Source organism: Rhinoderma darwinii, chromosome 1 (genome assembly GCF_050947455.1).
Source record: "Rhinoderma darwinii isolate aRhiDar2 chromosome 1, aRhiDar2.hap1, whole genome shotgun sequence".
NCBI lineage: Eukaryota > Metazoa > Chordata > Amphibia > Anura > Rhinodermatidae > Rhinoderma > Rhinoderma darwinii.
The window spans coordinates 535697753-535716207 of NC_134687.1; the positions used below are offsets into that span (position 1 = coordinate 535697753).

Below are 18455 nucleotides of genomic sequence, written 5' to 3' on the forward strand. Positions count from 1 at the left end.
CAAAAATATGCTTTGTACTTAAGGAGTTAATTTTTTAATCCTTTTTTTATTTTTATTTTTTTCCCCAGAGTTCAATTCAGTTCTTTTGTTATTATTGCCTTTTAATGAGATTTACTCCTTTTTGTCTAGCATTGAAAAGTTCTTGGAAAACCCTCAACAGGAAGTCCAAAATAGTAACACTGGTGATATCGTACAAAATAATGAGGACTGCTTCCAGTGGCTGAATAATACATCATCCTGGAAATTGTATGATACCCCGCACGCTGAAGTGATGATATTCCTCAAGACTCTGGTAAAAAGGAAAATGATTTCTCTCGATGTGTCTAAAATCTGTTGTAACAGTCAGTGAATGTCATATATCAAAGAATGTAACAATACTACTAGTAATCTTTGTAACAAAACCCAACGTAGTAAAATTTTGGAAGCCTACAATTTTTTTTAAATCCTATGTTCAGTTTCAGAAACGCTCTTTCAGTATCCATTGTATTTATTCTACATAAAAGATTGAGTAATCCCGAACAGTGTTCACAATTTGACAGGTTTTGGACATAAAATCGTTCTGCTTGTTCGGTGTTGAAACAGAGCTTGGTCTAGTCATTTCCTTTATGGGAAGTGGGGTCTTTACTCTCGGCACTGAGCAGTAATCTGATGTAGGAAAAACAAACTGTCCTGCTGCATTATATAAGTTTGGCTAACTTGTTTGAGATTTGTCTCACAACAAGCTTGCTGACTGTTTCCAATCCCCAAAAATAAAACTGTTCATTTAGCTCTGGAGTATAAGACACACTAAAACTCAAGATACCTAATGCATTATATTTACTATGTTTGTGTACATTAGTTTTGTATCTAACAAATAATGTTCAAAGGTGGGGATGCCCTTTATAAAGGACTGAGTAGTGTCTAAATAATTCTTAGCTTTTTTTAATTTCACTAGCCATGTATAATTACTTACATACATACCACACTACACTTATACCTGTATACATAATCTGATGTGTCTTCCGTAGTCCATCCTCCCGTTTTACCATAAATCGGTGATACAAGCACTCCATAGGACCAACCCTTTTAACTCCCATTTATTTATTACGTGTTAAAACTTTGAGTGTTGTGATTATATTGACCGGTGATTCAGGCACTACAGTTTTATTTTTCTTCTTGATACTTGAATACTATTTATTGTCTTTGTTCAATTTAGCAACATTTTGTGAAAAACTGTGAAAATCAGGAAGACTTGATGCTTCAATTTTTAATGGACCTCAACAGTCAGTGTGGCATAACATTTCCTTCCTCTCCAAGTGGAAGCTGTTTTCAGTGCACTTCTCAGACTTCTCTACATGCCATTGATGATGATTCTTCCATGGATCTTCAGGCTTTGTGGGATGATGTAAGACTGCATTTACGACGCCATCTAGTTGGAAAATTGCAAACCAATTTTGACACCTGTAACAGTCAATCTAGGATGAGTTTCAAAGCCGAGTGCTTGCAGCGCCTTTTTTTTCTTTACCCTGAATCTGATGTCCTTGTTAAATATCAGAATATTGAACAGAATTTTGTTGTTGAACTTCTCCATGACTTTAGTGAAAGAAAGATTGAAAGTGTACTTGGGGCATACCAGAAAGCTATTCCCAAGGTGTACACCATGATAAAAGAAGATTTGTTTGTCTTAAGCCATGTTATAGACTCTTCATCAATAATTAAGTTTATCAATGAGACTTTCTTTGAAGCAATCACTGAGGAGATGAAAACCTTCTTTGATATACTTTATGAATGCAGAACAGAAGAGCAGGGCCTTCAGCCAGCAAGGCTAAACAAGAAAAGACATAAACAGAGAGTGCATGCCCTTGGTAAGTGGTTACAATACATAACACTAGAAACTTGATTGATAATTTGTACTTCTTTTTACATATTTCTCCTGTGAAATCTAAATACGACCGCTGTGTGGACGACCATGCTAGGGCTGTACAGCAACTTTTCCCAAAAGGGTCGTGGTAACTGTGGAGCCCAAGCCTTGTCTCATAGTTGACATGTCTTTTTGAATTTTTTATTTGGTGTCCATGAGTAGAAGTGGAGTTCTAGAAACATAAGGAGGAAAGGCCTAACGTAGATTCCCCATTTTTAACTATTCCCAATGAGCGCGGTGTACTGAACAGAGAAAGCAGCAGTTCCGCTAACTCCTGGGACTGGCGATCACATATTAGGTTACTGAATGACAGTAAATTTTAAAGCAGAAAAAGAAAAAAACGTGCCACTAGCCACCCAAACGGTACTCCTAGGTCACCGTGATAATCCACAACTATATATATCCTATATCAAAAAGGCTGAAGCAAAATGGGGAACTCATTTGAATACTTCTTTTTTTTTTTTGTGTGTAAATTTACAAAATTAAACATATATAATTAAATAAAACAAAATCATTTTGAACAATTTCCCCTTAATAAAACGAAAGAAGAAAAAAAATATTGCTAGAAAAATGGAATGAAAAAAAACCTAGACGTAGAAATTATTTACTTAAAGAAATTCGGGCCCATGTGCGCAAAGTGTCTCGTCATTGAAGGCAAAACACTCTAGTTGTCAGTGAGTTAAAATTTTAGAGATGAAAAAGCGATCTCAAAGAGTCCACCGAGATCTTGCAAGTAATGTATTTAGCTGTCTTTAGGGCCAGTATTCCTCGGATGGTCCTATCACTTGCTCCGCACTGAAAAAAACAAATCAACCTAGGCCTATAAGATAACAAATCCGTGTTAATTTCTAGGGGGCAACTCACCTATGAAAAAAGATTTCCTGGTGATGGTTAACAAAAGATCTTTATAGTCGTTCTACCATTTATAACACATGTATTCGAAGACTGTTTCTGTACACATTAAAACACATCATCCTAATAATATCTCTTATTATTAGTCATGCCTTGAAATCCTATGCCTAATTTTCTATCCAGCAGGAATAACATGACACCCTGCAGGTTTATGGCTTCACAGACATCATATTTGCATGTTACTTTTAATATTAGAAATTTGGTCATCTAATCGTACATAGCCAAATCCTTCAAAATGTTATTCTGATTTAGTAGTTTGAATAGCACATCTTTTGCTATGATCATTATTATATTATAGGACTTTGAGCTTGCATTAAACCAGATGATATGACCATTTTTAATATTCTGCGATAAGCGGGTAAATAAACACCCAGGCCCCCCTCACTTGCTTCAGTATGTGTGTGTCAGATACCTGATAATTGTTTATTCTCTGGTGATAAGATTGTTTGTAGCATTTACTCATTCTGTCTTGATGCAATAAAAATCAGCTTCCCATGCAGCAACATCTTGATTTGATACTGGAGGGCTTGTGCTTAAACAAAGGCAGAAGTGCAGTGTAAAGCATGAGGGATGAACAGAACAGTAGTCTGAGATGAGACAGGAGAGAGATTTCTGACTACCTCAGACTCCAGTTAGATAATAGTCACTCCTCACATCTGTGCCAAAATGGTGTAGGACTGCAAGGCAGGAAAATGGTAAACACAAAAAAAGTACCGGGTAAGGAATACCTAAGGCCTTATTGAGACGACCGGGAAAGACGTCCGTGTGATAGTCATTTTTTTAACGGCCGTCACACGGCTGCATTAAAATGAATTCATATCTATGGGGCTATTCACACGGCTGTTTTCTTTTTAACGGAATGTGTGAACGGCCCGGAAAAACATAGGATATGTTCTATTTTTCCCCGCTTTCCCGGATTCCTCAATAGACTCAAGTCTATAAAGGATCCATGAAAACAGGTCCCGGATGGGTGCCAATCGGCTGTGAAAACGGCCATCTTTAGCAGCCTATTTGACACTCGGTCGTGTGAATATAGCCGAAAGGTAGTGATTTATTGAATATAAAGCAAACCTACAGTTGAAAAAAAAAATAATTTACTATACAGTGGAAAAGCAATCAAAAGTTACCTGCTGCCCCGCTGAATGATCTGGCCTCTGTAAGCTAAAGAAAAATATGGTTTAATCTGCCGCGCCGTATTCGTCGAACCAGGAAGAGTCCAGCATCTAGTGCTCCCTCCCCTATATAGTTGATTGACGGTTCTGCTTGTTTAAGAATAAAGTCAGAAGGGAGGGGTTAGAGCACTAAATGCCGCTAGATGACACTTTCTGGTTCGGCGGACGTGGCGTCGGCAGAATAAAACTAATTTTTTACACTGATACAGTAACATCTTCCACAATTGTTACATAGTTACATAGTTAGTACGGCTGAAAAAAGACACATGTCCATCAAGTTCAACCAAGGGAAGGGAAAAGGGAAGGAAAAATTTCTACACATAGGAGCTAATATTTTTTTGTTCTAGGAAATTATCTAACCCTTTTTTAAAGCCATCTACTGTCCCTGCTGTGACCAGCTCCTGCGGTAGGCTATTCCATAAATTCACAGTTCTCACTGTAAAGAAGCCTTGTCGCCTCTGCAGCTTGAACCTTTTTTTCTCCAGACGGAGGGAGTGCCCCCTTGTTTTTTGAGGGGGTTTTACAAGGAACAGGATTTCACCATATTTTTTGTATGTGCCATTAATATATTTATATAAGTTAATCATGTCCCCCCTTAGTCTTCTTTTTTCAAGGCTAAATAGGTTTAATTCTTTCAATCTTTCCTCATAACTTAAATTCTCCATGCCCCTTATTAGCTTCGTTGCTCTTCTTTGTATTTTTTCCAACTCCAGGGCATCCTTTCTATGAACTGGAGCCCAGAACTGAACTGCATATTCTAGATGAGGCCTCACTAATGCTTTGTAAAGTGGCAATATTACATCTCTGTCCCGCGAGTCCATGCCTCTTTTAATACACGACAATATCTTGCTGGCCTTTGAAGCAGCTGATTGACACTGCATGCTGTTATTGAGTTTATGATTTACAAGTACACCCAGATCCTTCTCAACAAGTGAATCCGCCAGTGTAGCGCCCCCTAGGACATATGATGCATGCAGGTTGTTGGTACCAAGATGCATAACTTTACATTTATCTACATTAAACTTCATTTGCCAAGTGGACGCCCAAACACTTAGTTTGTTTAAATCTGCCTGTAATTCATGAACATCTTCCATAGTCTGAACTATATTACATAGCTTGGTGTCATCTGCAAAAATAGAAATAGTGCTATTAATCCCTTCCTCTATATCATTAATAAATAAGTTGAATAATAGTGGTCCCAGCACTGAACCCTGGGGTACACCACTTATAACCGGGGACCATTCAGAGAAGGAATCATTGACCACAACCCTCTGGATACGGTCCTTGAGCCAATTCTCAATCCAATTACAAACTATATTTTCTAAACCTATAGTCCTTAATTTACCCATTAGGCGTCTATGGGGGACAGTGTCAAATGCCTTTGCAAAGTCCAAAAACACTAAATCCACAGCGGCCCCTCTGTCTAGACTTCTGCTCACCTCTTCATAAAAACAGATTAGGTTAGTTTGACAACTTCTGTCCTTAGTAAAACCGTGCTGGCTGTCACTTATAATGCTATTTATTGTCACATAATCCTGTATATAGTCCCTCAATAGCCCCTCAAACATTTTCCCCACAATTGATGTTAAGCTTACTGGTCTATAATTACCCGGGGAAGACCTAGAGCCCTTTTTGAAAATAGGCACCACATTTGCCCTGCGCCAGTCCCTAGGCACTATACCAGTCACTAGAGATTCTCTGAATATTATGAAAAGGGGGACAGAAATAACTGAACTAAGCTCTTTAAGAATTCTAGGGTGTAACCCATCTGGTCCCGGAGCCTTGTGCACATTTATTTTATTTAATTTAGCTTGGACCATATCTACATTCATCCAATTCAGTATATCAACTGATATATTAACAGCACTGGCACCGACTACATCAGCTGCTCTTTCTTCAGTTGTATATACAGAGCTAAAGAACCCATTTAGTAACTCTGCCTTCTCTTGATCCCCTGTAATCAACTCCCCATTACCACTATCTAGGGGTCCTACATGTTCAGACCTGGGCTTTTTTGCATTTATATACTTGAAGAATTTTTTGGGATTTGTTTTACTATCCCTGGCCACCTGCCTTTCATTTTGTATTTTTGCTAATTTTATTACATTTTTACAGATTTTATTAAGCTCTTTATATTTTACAAAGGCTACAGCTGTACCCTCAGATTTGTATTTTTTAAATGCCCTTTTTTTGTCATGTATTGCCCCTTTCACAGAAGGTGTAAGCCATGTGGGGTTTAATTTGAGTCGTTTATACTTATTACCTGTAGGAATAAATTTTGCACTATAATAACTCAAAGTAGATTTGAAAATCTCCCATTTATCATTTGTTCCATTATTTGACATTAGTTCTTCCCAGTCTATATCCTGAATTGCAGCCCTCATCCTGGGGAAATTGGCTTTCTTAAAATTAAATGTTTTTGCCCTCCCAGCCTGCGTTTGTTTTTTACAGTATAGGTAAAATGTAACTATATTATGATCACTGTTACCGAGGTTTTCACGAACATTGACATTCCCAACAAGATCTGCATTATTAGAAATGACCAGATCCAACAGAGCTTCACCTCTAGTCGGGTCTTCCACAAACTGGCCCATAAAATTTTCCTGCAACAGGTTGAGGAAATGTCTCCCCTTTGCAGTTGAAGCCGAACCATGACACCAATTAATATCCCGGAAATTAAAATCTCCCATTATCACTACAGTACCCGCCTGTGCAGCCCGCTCCATCTGTTTATATATCTGACCTTCCATCTCCTCAGTTATATTGGGGGGTCTATAGATTACACCAAAAGTAATTTTTTCAGTGTTTACCTCCCTTTCTAGTTCCACCCACAAGGTTTCAACCTCCTCACAGTCTTCACCCACTATTGTCTCTTTCACACTCGCCTTCATATCACTTCTCACATACAGACAAACACCACCACCTTTCCTATTTGTCCTGTCTTTACGAAAAAGTGTAAAACCCTGTAGATTTACAGCCCAGTCATGTGAAGAGTCCAGCCATGTTTCAGCAACACCAACTATATCTATATTTTCTTCCAGTATCAAGGCCTCCAGCTCCCCCATTTTGCTTGCTAGACTTCTGGCATTTGTGAACATACACTTTAACTTGCCTGTCAGTTGTTCACTTTTATTATCAGAAATGTGATTTGACATTAATCGGTCCTTTTTATTCACACTGATGTTTTGTAACGAAAGGATCTCCTTATCTTGTTGTCTAGTCCTCTCCCCACATTCTGTTTCTCCCCCCACCAATATAGTCTGACCCCTCTCTAACCTGGCTACCCCTTTTTTTTCTACATTGACCTCCCTCCTCAGCCCTAGTTTAAATACTCCGCCACCCCAGCTAGAATTCTCTCCCCCAGCACAGCGGACCCCCTTCCATTTAGGTGCAAATCATCTGCAGAATACAGTTTGTACCCCAATGAAAAGTCAGCCCAGTGCTCTAGGAACCCAAATCCTTCTCCTCTACACCAAGACTTCAGCCATGCATTTAACTCCCTAAGCTCCCGCTGTCTTTCCTGTGATGCGCATGGCACAGGCAGTATTCCTGAGAATACAACCTTGGAGGTCCTTCCCTTCAGCTTGTAGCCTAGTTCTTTAAAATTATTCTTAAGGCTCCTCCACCTACCATTTATTCTGTCGTTGGTACCGACATGGACCACGACAGCTGGATCATCACCAGCCCCTCCCAGCAATTTGTCCACCCGTTCCACCACATGCCGAACCCTGGCACCAGGGAGACAGCAAACCATTCGGTTGAGGCGGTCTTGGCGACAAATTATTCTATCCGTCTTCCTGATTATAGAATCCCCTACAACTATCAATTGTCTTGGCTTGCCTGCATTACCATCCCGCCGACTACTAGCTGGGCTGTTCTCCCGGCTGTTAGGGAGATCAGTATCCACTAGGGCTGCCTTTTCTGAGACTGACACCCTTGCATCATCACCCAACCTGGCAATTTTGCTTGGAATGCCAGAAACCGGATCGGCCTTCCTTGTCTTTGACCCCTTTCTACTGCCCCTAACTACATTAACCCAGCTACTTACCTGATCCTGCTCACCCATGTCTTCACCCTCCAGTTCTAACCCACTAACTGCATGCTCTGTGAGCAGCAAGCTCCGCTCAAAATTGTCTATCCTCCTCAGTGTTGCATTTTGCGCCTCCAGATCTCTAATGCGAGCTTCCAGGTGAACAACATGCTCACATCTGCCACAGAGATATTCACCCTGGAACTCCGGCTCCAGTCGTGTATACATATGACAAACTGTGCACTGAAGAAAACCTCCAATCTTGCTATCCATTATCCAAGTTACACCAAAACAGCGAACAATTGTCAAAGAAAAAGAAGAGTACTTACTGGGGCTTCAACTCCTCTTTTCAAATCCGGTTTTAGAACTCCACTTAGTTCACAAGCCACTTAAACCACCAAGCTCAGAAAGAGCAAGCTCAAAATGAGGTCTGCTGACTAATTTATACCACCTGTGTCCAGTTAACCCCTTCCCCCTCGTCAGCTGTTCAGCTGGAACGAATCTGCAAGGGAAAAAAAAAAAAAAAAAAAAAAAAAAAAAAATTGTATGTTCCTAATCAATTCCCAATAGCTACCTAGTTGTGTCAGCCGTTTGGTAGCGTAAAATCTCCTCACAGACTCCCTCTAAGATATTATTCTGCGCCACTTTTAGTAAGTTTACACATATTTTAAAATTTCGTTACATCAACGTTTGTGTTGAAAGTGAAAAGTCCTGGCCATAAGACAGAGGAGGTGGCTCGCTTAATATTTGTTTGACTAAGTAGCGTATAGGGAAATGCAACCACAGTAACTGATCCTGGTGGATTAATAAAACAGAATAATCTAACACTGACCCATGTAAATTTAATACAGATGTATGACTGCTGTCTAGGGCTGCAGCTAAGGCAGAACATACGCTTTGCAATATTTATTAGACATATTCAAGCCGTAACGTAATTCATTGAAGCTGTAATACTGTCAGGACTGCAGTCATGTTCAGTTGCATCATCATAATTGTGGATGTAGCAGATAATCATGATATACAATATTTTAACCTTCACGTTATTACTCTGCTTCAATCGGTTGTTTATGGCCTGAACACCGAGCCGCAGCAGAACAGTATATAGCGCTAGACCCTCTGCAGAACACCGCTACAGGGCTGTGTAGTATTTGCGTACTTGCTACTAGTACCTTTGGGAACTTTTGGCCTAAGCTAATTTTAAATTGTAGTTTTAATTATGCATTCTGTAATGTTTAACTATTGCATTATTTCGACTAATTTTTTGCAAATAAATTTTTAACCTCTAAGTCTAAAATGTGTAAGTTTAAGGCCGGATTTACACGAGCGTGTGCGTTTTGCGCGCGCAAAAAACGCTGCGTTTTGCGTGCGCAAAAGGCAATTGACAGCTCCGTGTGTCATCCGTGTATGATGCGCGGCTGCGTGATTTTCGCGCAGCCGCCATCATAGAGATGAGGCTAGTCGACGCCCGTCACTGTCCAAGGTGCTGAAAGAGCTAACTGATCAGCAGTAACTCTTTCAGCACCCTCGACAGTGAATGCCGATCACAATATACACCAACCTGTGAATCAAAAAAGACTTTCAAACTTACCATGAACTGCCTGCTTCCTCCAGTCCGGTCTCCCGGCCGTTGCCTTGGTGACGCGTCCCTCTCTTGTCATCCGGCCCCACCTCCCAGGATGACGCGGCAGTCCATGAGACCGCTGCAGCCTGTGATTGGCTGCAGCCTGTGCTTGGCCTGTGATTGGCTGCAGCTGTCACTTGGACTGAATTGTCATCCCGGGAGGTCGGACTGGAGGAAGAAGCCGGGACTTATCGGTAAGTCCGAACTTCTGTTTTTTTTTACACGTATATGTATATTGTGATCGAAAGTCACTGTCCATGGTGCTGAAACAGTTTAAGTCTTTCAGCACCGTGGGCAGTGACTGTCTCCTGACGTCGCGTACCCGAACATTTTTTGCCGGGTTCGGTCAAAACGAGTTCGGCCGAACCCGGTGAAGTTCGGTGCGCTCATCTCTAATTTGACACTCCGTTTGGATGGTTGTAAACAGAAAAGCACGTGGTGCTTTTCTGTTTACATTCATCCTTTTGACAGCTCTTGCGCGAATCACGCAGTTCGCACGGAAGTGCTTCCGTGCGGCATGCGTGGTTTTCACGCACCCATTGACTTCAATGGGTGCGTGCTGCGTGAAAAACGCACGATTATAGAACATGTCGTGAGTTTTACGCAACGCACTCACGCTGCGCAAAATTCACGCATCGTCTAAACTGCCCCATAGAGTAATATAGGTGCGTACGACACGCGTGAAAAGCACCCGCGTCGCACGCGCGTATATTACGCTCGTGTAAATGAGGCCTAAGGCAGCAGTTTGATGGGTGATTGCTTATTTAATAGTTCACTGCAAATCCCTGAACATGGCTGTGATGGTGACAACTTGATGCTATAATCTAAGGATATGTTCACACGGGCTAATTTCAGCCGTTTTTTTCCGGGCCTAGACGTCCCGAAAAAATGGCTGAAGAATCAGAAGCAGAATGCCTACAAACATCTGCCCATTGATTTCAATGGGAAATACGGCGTTCTGTTCAGACGGGGCGTTTTTTTACGCTTCCCTTTCAAAACATGGTGCATAACAAGACACCCCGTAAAAAGAAGTGCATGTCACTTCTTGAGCCGTTTTTGGAGCCACCTTTCATTGACTCAATAGAAAAACAGCTCCCAAAACAGCCGTAAAAAACGCAGTGAAAAACGCTAGTTTGATTAAAATACGGCTGAAAATCAGGAGCTGTTTTCACTTGAAAACAGCTCCGTATTTTCAGCCGTATTTTGTTAACGGTGTGAACTTACCCTAACATTGAATGGAAATAATTATTCCCTTGTCAAAAAAAAAAATGGCACCAAATGGATGCACCATATTCCCCGAATTTAGAAAAAAATAACACTGTTTTCCTCCACCAGTTCAGGGACACTTTTATCCTTCATAAAATGAATGCCCTATCCAAAATGCCATTGTGTCATGCCATAATATGCCCACATCATGACCAATGGAGGTTTCTGAAAACCATAAAAACTAATCTATAATATAATCTATTTTTTTCTTTTGTCACTGTCCCTATCTGCTCTCACACTTAAAGGGGTTGTCTCATCAGAGACAACCTCATTCAGAATGCAACTGCTGGTCCAGCTCCCAGCATTCTTAGCAAACATCTGCTTTTTTCGGTTGTAACCCCTGAGGAGTGTCTGGTCAGATGAATCCGCTCCAGTCTACCAGAGCAGGAGCCGCGCTTACAGAGCCCCTCTCTATCACTAATAGGGTATATGAGCAGGGATTGTCTTTATGACATAATTCTTTCAGGAACTGGGTCCTTAACGTGTTTTGGAATAATACATTCTTAACCCCTTCCAGCTGCAGCCATTTTTCGGATTTTCGTTTTCGTTTTTTCCTCCCCACATTCCAAAATCCATAACTTTTTTTTATTTTTCCGGCGATAAGGTCATATGAGGGCCTGATTTTTTCGGGAAGAGTTGTAGGTTTTTTTAGAACCATTGATTGTACTATATATTGTAATAGGAAACTTGAAATAAACTCTTTGTGGGGTAGAATAGGAAAAAATAAGTGATTCCTCATTTTTTTGGTGGGGGGGGGGGGTCATTTTTACGGCGTACACCGTGTGGTAAAAATAGCATGCTAACTTGATTCTGTGGGTCAATACGATTACGGCAATCGTAAATTTGGCCGTTTGGATTACGGACAAATTTATATAGTTTTTTTTATGTTTTACTACTTTTACAAGGATAGAATGGTTTAAAATAAAATTTGTTTTGTGTCGCCACATTCTGAGAGCCATAACTTTTTTACATTTTCCGTAGATTTTGTGGTATGAGGGTGAACTGTAGTTTCTAGTGGTACCATTTTGGAGTACATGAGACTTTTTGATAAGTTTTTATTAATTTTTTTGTGGGAGATGAGGTGAACAAAAAACAATTCTGCCATTTTAAATTTTTTTACAGCGTTCACCGTGCGGGTTAAATAATGTTATAATGTGATAGTTTGAGCTTTTTCGGACACGCCGATACTGGTTTTGTTAATTTTTTTTTTTTTAACACTGCCTTTGGGGGAAAATGGAAAATGGGAAAAGGGTTTGTTTGTTTTTTTGAACTTTTCATATTTTGTATTATATATATATATATATATATATGGAAAACTTTATTTAACTGTTTTTTTTGTTTTTTTACTAGTCCCCTTAGGGCATAATAGGTGTACAAAAATGGCAGACCTGAGGGCCTTCATTAGACCCCCAGGCTGACATGGCTACCATCGGCACCCCGCGATCATGTCACATCACTATTGAACGCAGCATCTAAGGGGTTAAACAGGCAGGATACTGCTCATTACACTAAAGTGTCGGCTGTTACATACAGCCGACACGCTTGTTCTATGGAGAGGACTCAACCTGTGAGCCCACTCCATACTCCCCACCCCCCACCCGACCTCCGCTGTACATACATGTATAGCTTGATCAGATGTATGTTCTGATATTAAAATAAAATATCTGCATGTTTGTGTGATCATGAATATATTCTTCTGCCGGTGATCCTCTTTGTTGTTCAGTTTTCTAATGAGATCCTTATTGTAGGACATTGACAGAGATAGTAGGACAGGGAGTAGCAATGGTCTGTCAGTAAAATGTTTGCAAATGAAACCGCGCACCAGATACAACAAAATGAGAAAGGAGTGAAAAATCGAAATATATAAATTCTAAAAATGTATACAAAACCTCAATAAATCAATTAAAGAGGCTCTGTCACCAGATTTTTTAACCCCTATCTGCTATTGCAGCAGATAGGCGCTGCAATGTAGATTACAGTAACGTTTTTATTTTTAAAAAACGAGCATTTTTGGCCAAGTTATGACCATTTTTGTAATTATGCAAATGAGGCTTGCAAAAGTCCAAGTGGGTGTGTTTAAAAGTAAAAGTCCAAGTGGGCGTGTATTATGTGCGTACATCGGGGCGTTTTTAATACTTTCACTAGCTGGGCGCTCTGAAGAGAAGTAACATCCTCTTCTCTTCAGAACGCCCAGCTTCTGACAGTGCAGATCTGTGACGTCACTCACAGGTCCTGCATCGTGACGGCCACATCGGCACCAGAGGCTACAGTTGATTCTGCAGCAGCATCAGCGTTTGCAGGTAAGATCGACTTACCTGCAAACGCTGATGCTGCTGCAGAATCAACTGTAGCCTCTGGTGCCGATGTGGCCGTCACGATGCAGGACCTGTGAGTGACGTCACAGATCTGCACTGTCAGAAGCTGGGCGTTCTGAAGAGAAGAGGATGTTACTTCTCTTCAGAGCACCCAGCTAGTGAAAGTATTAAAAACGCCCCGATGTACGCACATAATACACGCCCACTTGGACTTTTACTTTTAAACACACCCACTTGGACTTTTGCAAGCCTCATTTGCATAATTACAAAAATGGTCATAACTTGGCCAAAAATGCTAGTTTTTTAAAAATAAAAACGTTACTGTAATCTACATTGCAGCGCCTATCTGCTGCAATAGCAGATAGGGGTTGCAAAATCTGGTGACAGAGCCTCTTTAAACCCAAAAAAATGTAATCTGCGTATATACAAAGTCGTGCTCTTTTCCAAAAATTAGATATAAAAACTCTGTAATGTTTAGGATTTCAGTACATTCAAATGTACTACATTAGCATCTTCTTAGCGGATTATTATATTTATTTTTGTACATAATCAGCGGTTCTTTGGGTGGACCGTGACCTTATGATTACCCTCATCCAGATAGAAAATCCATTTTGAGCTGAGTATTTGTAGGAGTGGAAATTTGGGATCCTATTGTGGGTCATTCACTTTGTTTCTAACCCATTATTTTGATGTATTTTTTGCAATAAAGATAAACCTATTTGAGAACCCAGCAAGGAGATTCATACCTTATTACAATATTATAATTTCACAGAGATGCTCAAGTTATAAATCCTTTTGCCCTGGGGTGATAGCGGCACTTCATAATTCACACTTGTAGAAATATTTCTGTCTCTCTACAACTTTCACTCTGTTTTCCTGTTAGCTGGAAACCTTCTTTTATTTGACTTTTTATATGAACCCAATTAGTCTGAAATACAAGCTGGAAAGAAAAAGAGAAATGAGTTAATAAAAAATCAGGATTAACAAACATACAGTATATCTTTCCGAATAATAAATAGGACACAAGTGGATTGGGAGGAAATAATTCCATCCTGTTTGTTTTTTTGACAGCACTCAAACCACTTGAGCATCACTTTTATGTTTTATAATGTCAGTGAACCACCTGACAAAATAATTTCTGTGTAATTCATTGTAGCCTATATACAACTCAATCTATATTGAATGCGGCAGCAGCAAATTATTATTTTTTTTCCTTCGCTGGAGGAACTAATAGGTTTCACAGTCCTTGTGTCACATAATATTTATACCTTTCTGTAGCAGATCGGAGTCCTATCAAGTGAAAATGTATTATTATACTAGATAAACCTAACAGACAGAAAACATACCATCAGCTGTCTAGGAATCTGAACCTAAATAAGTCGAAGACAAATCTTCTGATAATCAACGAAAAGTCATGTAGAGATGAAGGTGCCTGTGATCCAAAAGAGCTTTATTTAGCGTATTGATGGGTCAGTTAGATGTGCCAGGTCAAGGGCAATGGTGCTTTAATTGAGTTTTGTTGGTCTATCAAGAATATGTGCTTAGCTGCCATCATTTACACGTGATGCTCAGTTCTACTTAGAGCTCTAAAGCTTTCCTTATGTAAACAGTCTTTCTATAAATAATGACTAATAATCCTCAATTTTTGCGATTGCTATAATTTTGACCAACATAGAGTGGATTGACCAGCAATTATTCACGTTTTACCTACATTTATTTTATGGACGATTTCAATTCGAAATACAGACATTGAATCATACCTATCGCATTTTGTTTTTCTTTTCTGTCTCTATTCATAATATTACAGCTCATTCACGTGGATGAAAAAGTGCCAATGGAGGTGTTACTCACCCCGCTTGGTTCCAGTGACGAGTCCCGGCGAATGGCCATCACTAGAGCCGACAGCCCTTTTGGTTGCTGGGGAACCAGATGCCAGCTCCTTTGCTGCCACTGCTCCAAGGCTGCTGCAGCTTCCTGATCCTCTCCGCTGGTTATGTCGGGCTGCCATGGCAATTGTCAGCCACTGATGAAGTCAGGCCTGGCAGGCAATTTAAAGGAGAAGCTTCCATGAATCCCTTGTCTGCATATCAAGGTGCATCGTTGCCTGGCTATTGTTCCTAACGGATATTGACTATGGTTCTGTCTCATCCTCTGGCTTTCTACAGCCTCACTGCTAATCTGTTGAAAACCCCTGGCTATGTTCCTGACTTTGCTACGTGCTCTTCGCTACAGTGCATTCGCGTATAAGAATTTATACCTCCCAGGGGTATATATCCGCACTCTCTACCAGAGAGGAGAGGCAATGTATGCCTTTATCAAAGAACACTTGGTAAAAGGGTTTATTTGTGAATCTTCTTCTCCGACTAAAGCTGGGTTCTACTTCATCAAGAATGAAGATGGAAGATTACTATGAAGAACAAATACCCGCCACCACAAATCTCTGAATTGTTTGATCCCATCGAGGGAGCTCGTTGTTTTATAAGTTAGATCTGTTTGGGACCTATAATTTGATTCGGACCTAGAAAGGAGACAGGAGGAAATTGGCCTTAATACCTGGAATGGGCACCAGGAGATGCCATTAAAGGCTATGGAAACCTATGAAAATGATTTTTTTAAAAAAAACAAAATAGTGTATGAGAGTGTTTTGAGCAACCCTTTTTCAATCAGATCAGTGGGACTGACTGTCTCTGACACGCAGGATCCAGCTGTTATCAATCACATCTAATTTCATAACTGAATCCTGTGTTGCAGAGAAATGCAGGACCCGCTGTCACTGAATCCGTCAGTCCCGTTGACCTGACGGATTCAGGTTTCATCACACGATACAGCTGCTATGTACCAAGGATACAAAGCAGCTGTATCTGAAAAATACATTACAAAGTTGCTCAAAACACCCTCATACACTATTTTATTTAAAAATAAAAATAAATCATCTTCAAAGATACATAGCCTTTAAGTCTTTCATTGTCACTGCTGTTTTTCAACAGTTAGTGAATTACTACTTTAGGGATGTTCTCAATCAAGACGTCCTGGTCTACCTGGATGACATAATCTATTCCCAAGAGCTGAAAACTCATTGTTCTCGCGCCTGTTCTGTATTATTTTGGCTCCTACAGAATCCTTTATATGCCAAGTTATAGAAATGCCTGTTTAAAAAATCTGAACTTCCATTCATGGGCTATATCCTTTCCTCTGAGGGCCTTCCCATGGATCCAGTCAGTGTTTCTGCTTTACAAAGATTCCTGGGCTCCGCAATCTATTATTGTTAATTAATTTTAATTTTCTCTCAGGTGGTCCTTCTACTCGCTGCCCTAACCTGCAAGGGGGCCAATATTCAGGATTGGCCAGCTTCTGCAGTTCAAGCCCTCTGCCATCTCAAGACATGCTTGGCTTCGGCTCCGTTTCTTCATCATTCAGATTAAAATAAGCCGTTCTTTTTAGAGGTCGATGCTCCCTCTATCAGAGTGGGAACAATTCTGTTTCAACAATTCACAGATAAAAAAACACATTTCATATGACTTCTTTTCCAAGAAGTTCTCTTCCACTGAGAAAAACGATTCCATCAGAGATCGAGAACTGCTGGCAGTGAAACTTGCTCTGGAGTAATGGCATCTATTTGAGGGCGCAAAATTTTCTGTCACTATCTTCACTGACCACAAAAATGTGGAGTAAATCCAGTCTGTCCATAGACTCTCTATCCACGTCTGTCCATAGACTCTCTATCCACGTCTAGTCCACTATTAACTCTTCTTTTCACGTTTTAAATTTAATCTTGACTTATTGTCCGATTGACAAGATTCCTAGAGAGGAAACTCTTTTAAGGCCCTTTGATCAGACTGATCCCCCTGCCTGAAGACCAGGCACACATTATTGATTTGCAGTATCCTGGCCATCGATACTTCTCCTGAAACGCCTCCCAGAAGACATTCCTTTGTACCTCCTGTTTTCTCCCAGAAGATGTTATCTTAGGCTCATTCTTCACTGTTGTAAGGACATCTTGGAGTTAAACATATCAGGGAATTACTATTAATGGCCTGAATGGAGGCAAGAAGTCCTGCGCCACCTTTGCTCAGTTTAAACCATCCAGGCAGTCACTCTCTATCTTCCAGCCATTGCCCATTCCAACCAACCCTTGGTCTAAGCTTCATATAGACTTTTTTAGCGATTTGCCTCTTGCTCAGAGATTTACTACCAGTATTGGTAGATCGCTTCCTTAAAATGGCTCATTTTGTACCACTGTATGATTCTTGGTTGGCCCAGATATTCTTCAAGGAAGTATTTTGCCTCCATGGTCTTTCTGCTCACATTATCTCAGGTCTTGGAGTGCAGTTTGTTTCCAAATTCTGGAGAGCACTGTGTAAGGCCTTAAGGATCTCCCTGGACTTTTCTTCTGGATACCGTCAATCAGGTTTTCGAGCAGTATGTTAATAGTGTTCGAAGCTATATTAATGCTCCTCAGCATAATTGGTCTGAGTTGCTACCTTTGCAGTGTTTGCTCACAACAACCAAGTCTCAAGTCATCTGGGAAATCTCCATTTTAAATTATCTACGGATGAAACCTGAGCAATCCTCTCCTGATTTTTGGCACAGCCTCCGGTACCTGCTGATGGGCAAGTTTGTAGAGCTATTTAGGAAATCTGGATGAAGGTCCACATGAATTTCGAGATTGCTTCTGCTGAAGCCAAGAAAGATGTTCGGGTTCCAAAATAGTTTTTGTGGATAGTCTGAGTCTTCACAAAAAAAGACAGATGCTCAGCAGATTTGAGGTTAAAGCGTACCTATCATGGCACAAAGGCTGCCTTTTCCCTTTTTTTATTAATAAAACCATTAGCCCCTTAAGAAAATATTATTTTCCTAAATGCATTAAATTGAAACAAATGTAAATAAACCTCAGTATGAACGTACTTTTGTTATGCAAATGACCCGACTCTCCGCAGGAGATGGTTCTTGAACTTCCATAATTGGTGCTCCCAGTGTCCCCTGCAACTTCTACAACTCTCCGCTCCAGGCCTCTTTGGATCCCTTTGCTGCCTATCAAGGTACATCCTTGCCTAGCCATTGTTCATAACTGTTATTGACTCTGTTCCTGACTCCGGATCCTTGACCTCGGTCTGGTTCCTAGATTAAGCTCTTGTTTCGCCCTTTGGAATTTTTGCCTGGTTCTTGTGGTTCTATAATATAATACACACCTAAGCTTCTGAAGAACGTCTTTTTGAAGAGGAAGGATGAACTTTGTCAG

At 40.4% G+C, this 18455-nt stretch overlaps 1 protein-coding gene across 7 annotated transcripts in view; it reads left to right on the top strand.

Annotated features, from left to right (window-relative positions):
• KIAA0825 (KIAA0825 ortholog) overlaps positions 1–18455 on the top strand; it is a 430680-nt gene that overhangs the window by 40392 nt on the left and 371833 nt on the right. For all 7 annotated transcript variants that reach the window (XR_012850533.1, XM_075837231.1, XM_075837243.1 and 4 more), the window contains 2 exons: positions 130–292; positions 1196–1844. Coding sequence is in view for 6 of the 7 variants with exons in the window: in XM_075837231.1 (XP_075693346.1) it covers positions 130–292; positions 1196–1844 (812 nt within the window). In the remaining variant the exon portion in view is untranslated. The remainder of the gene's footprint in view (positions 1–129; positions 293–1195; positions 1845–18455) is intronic.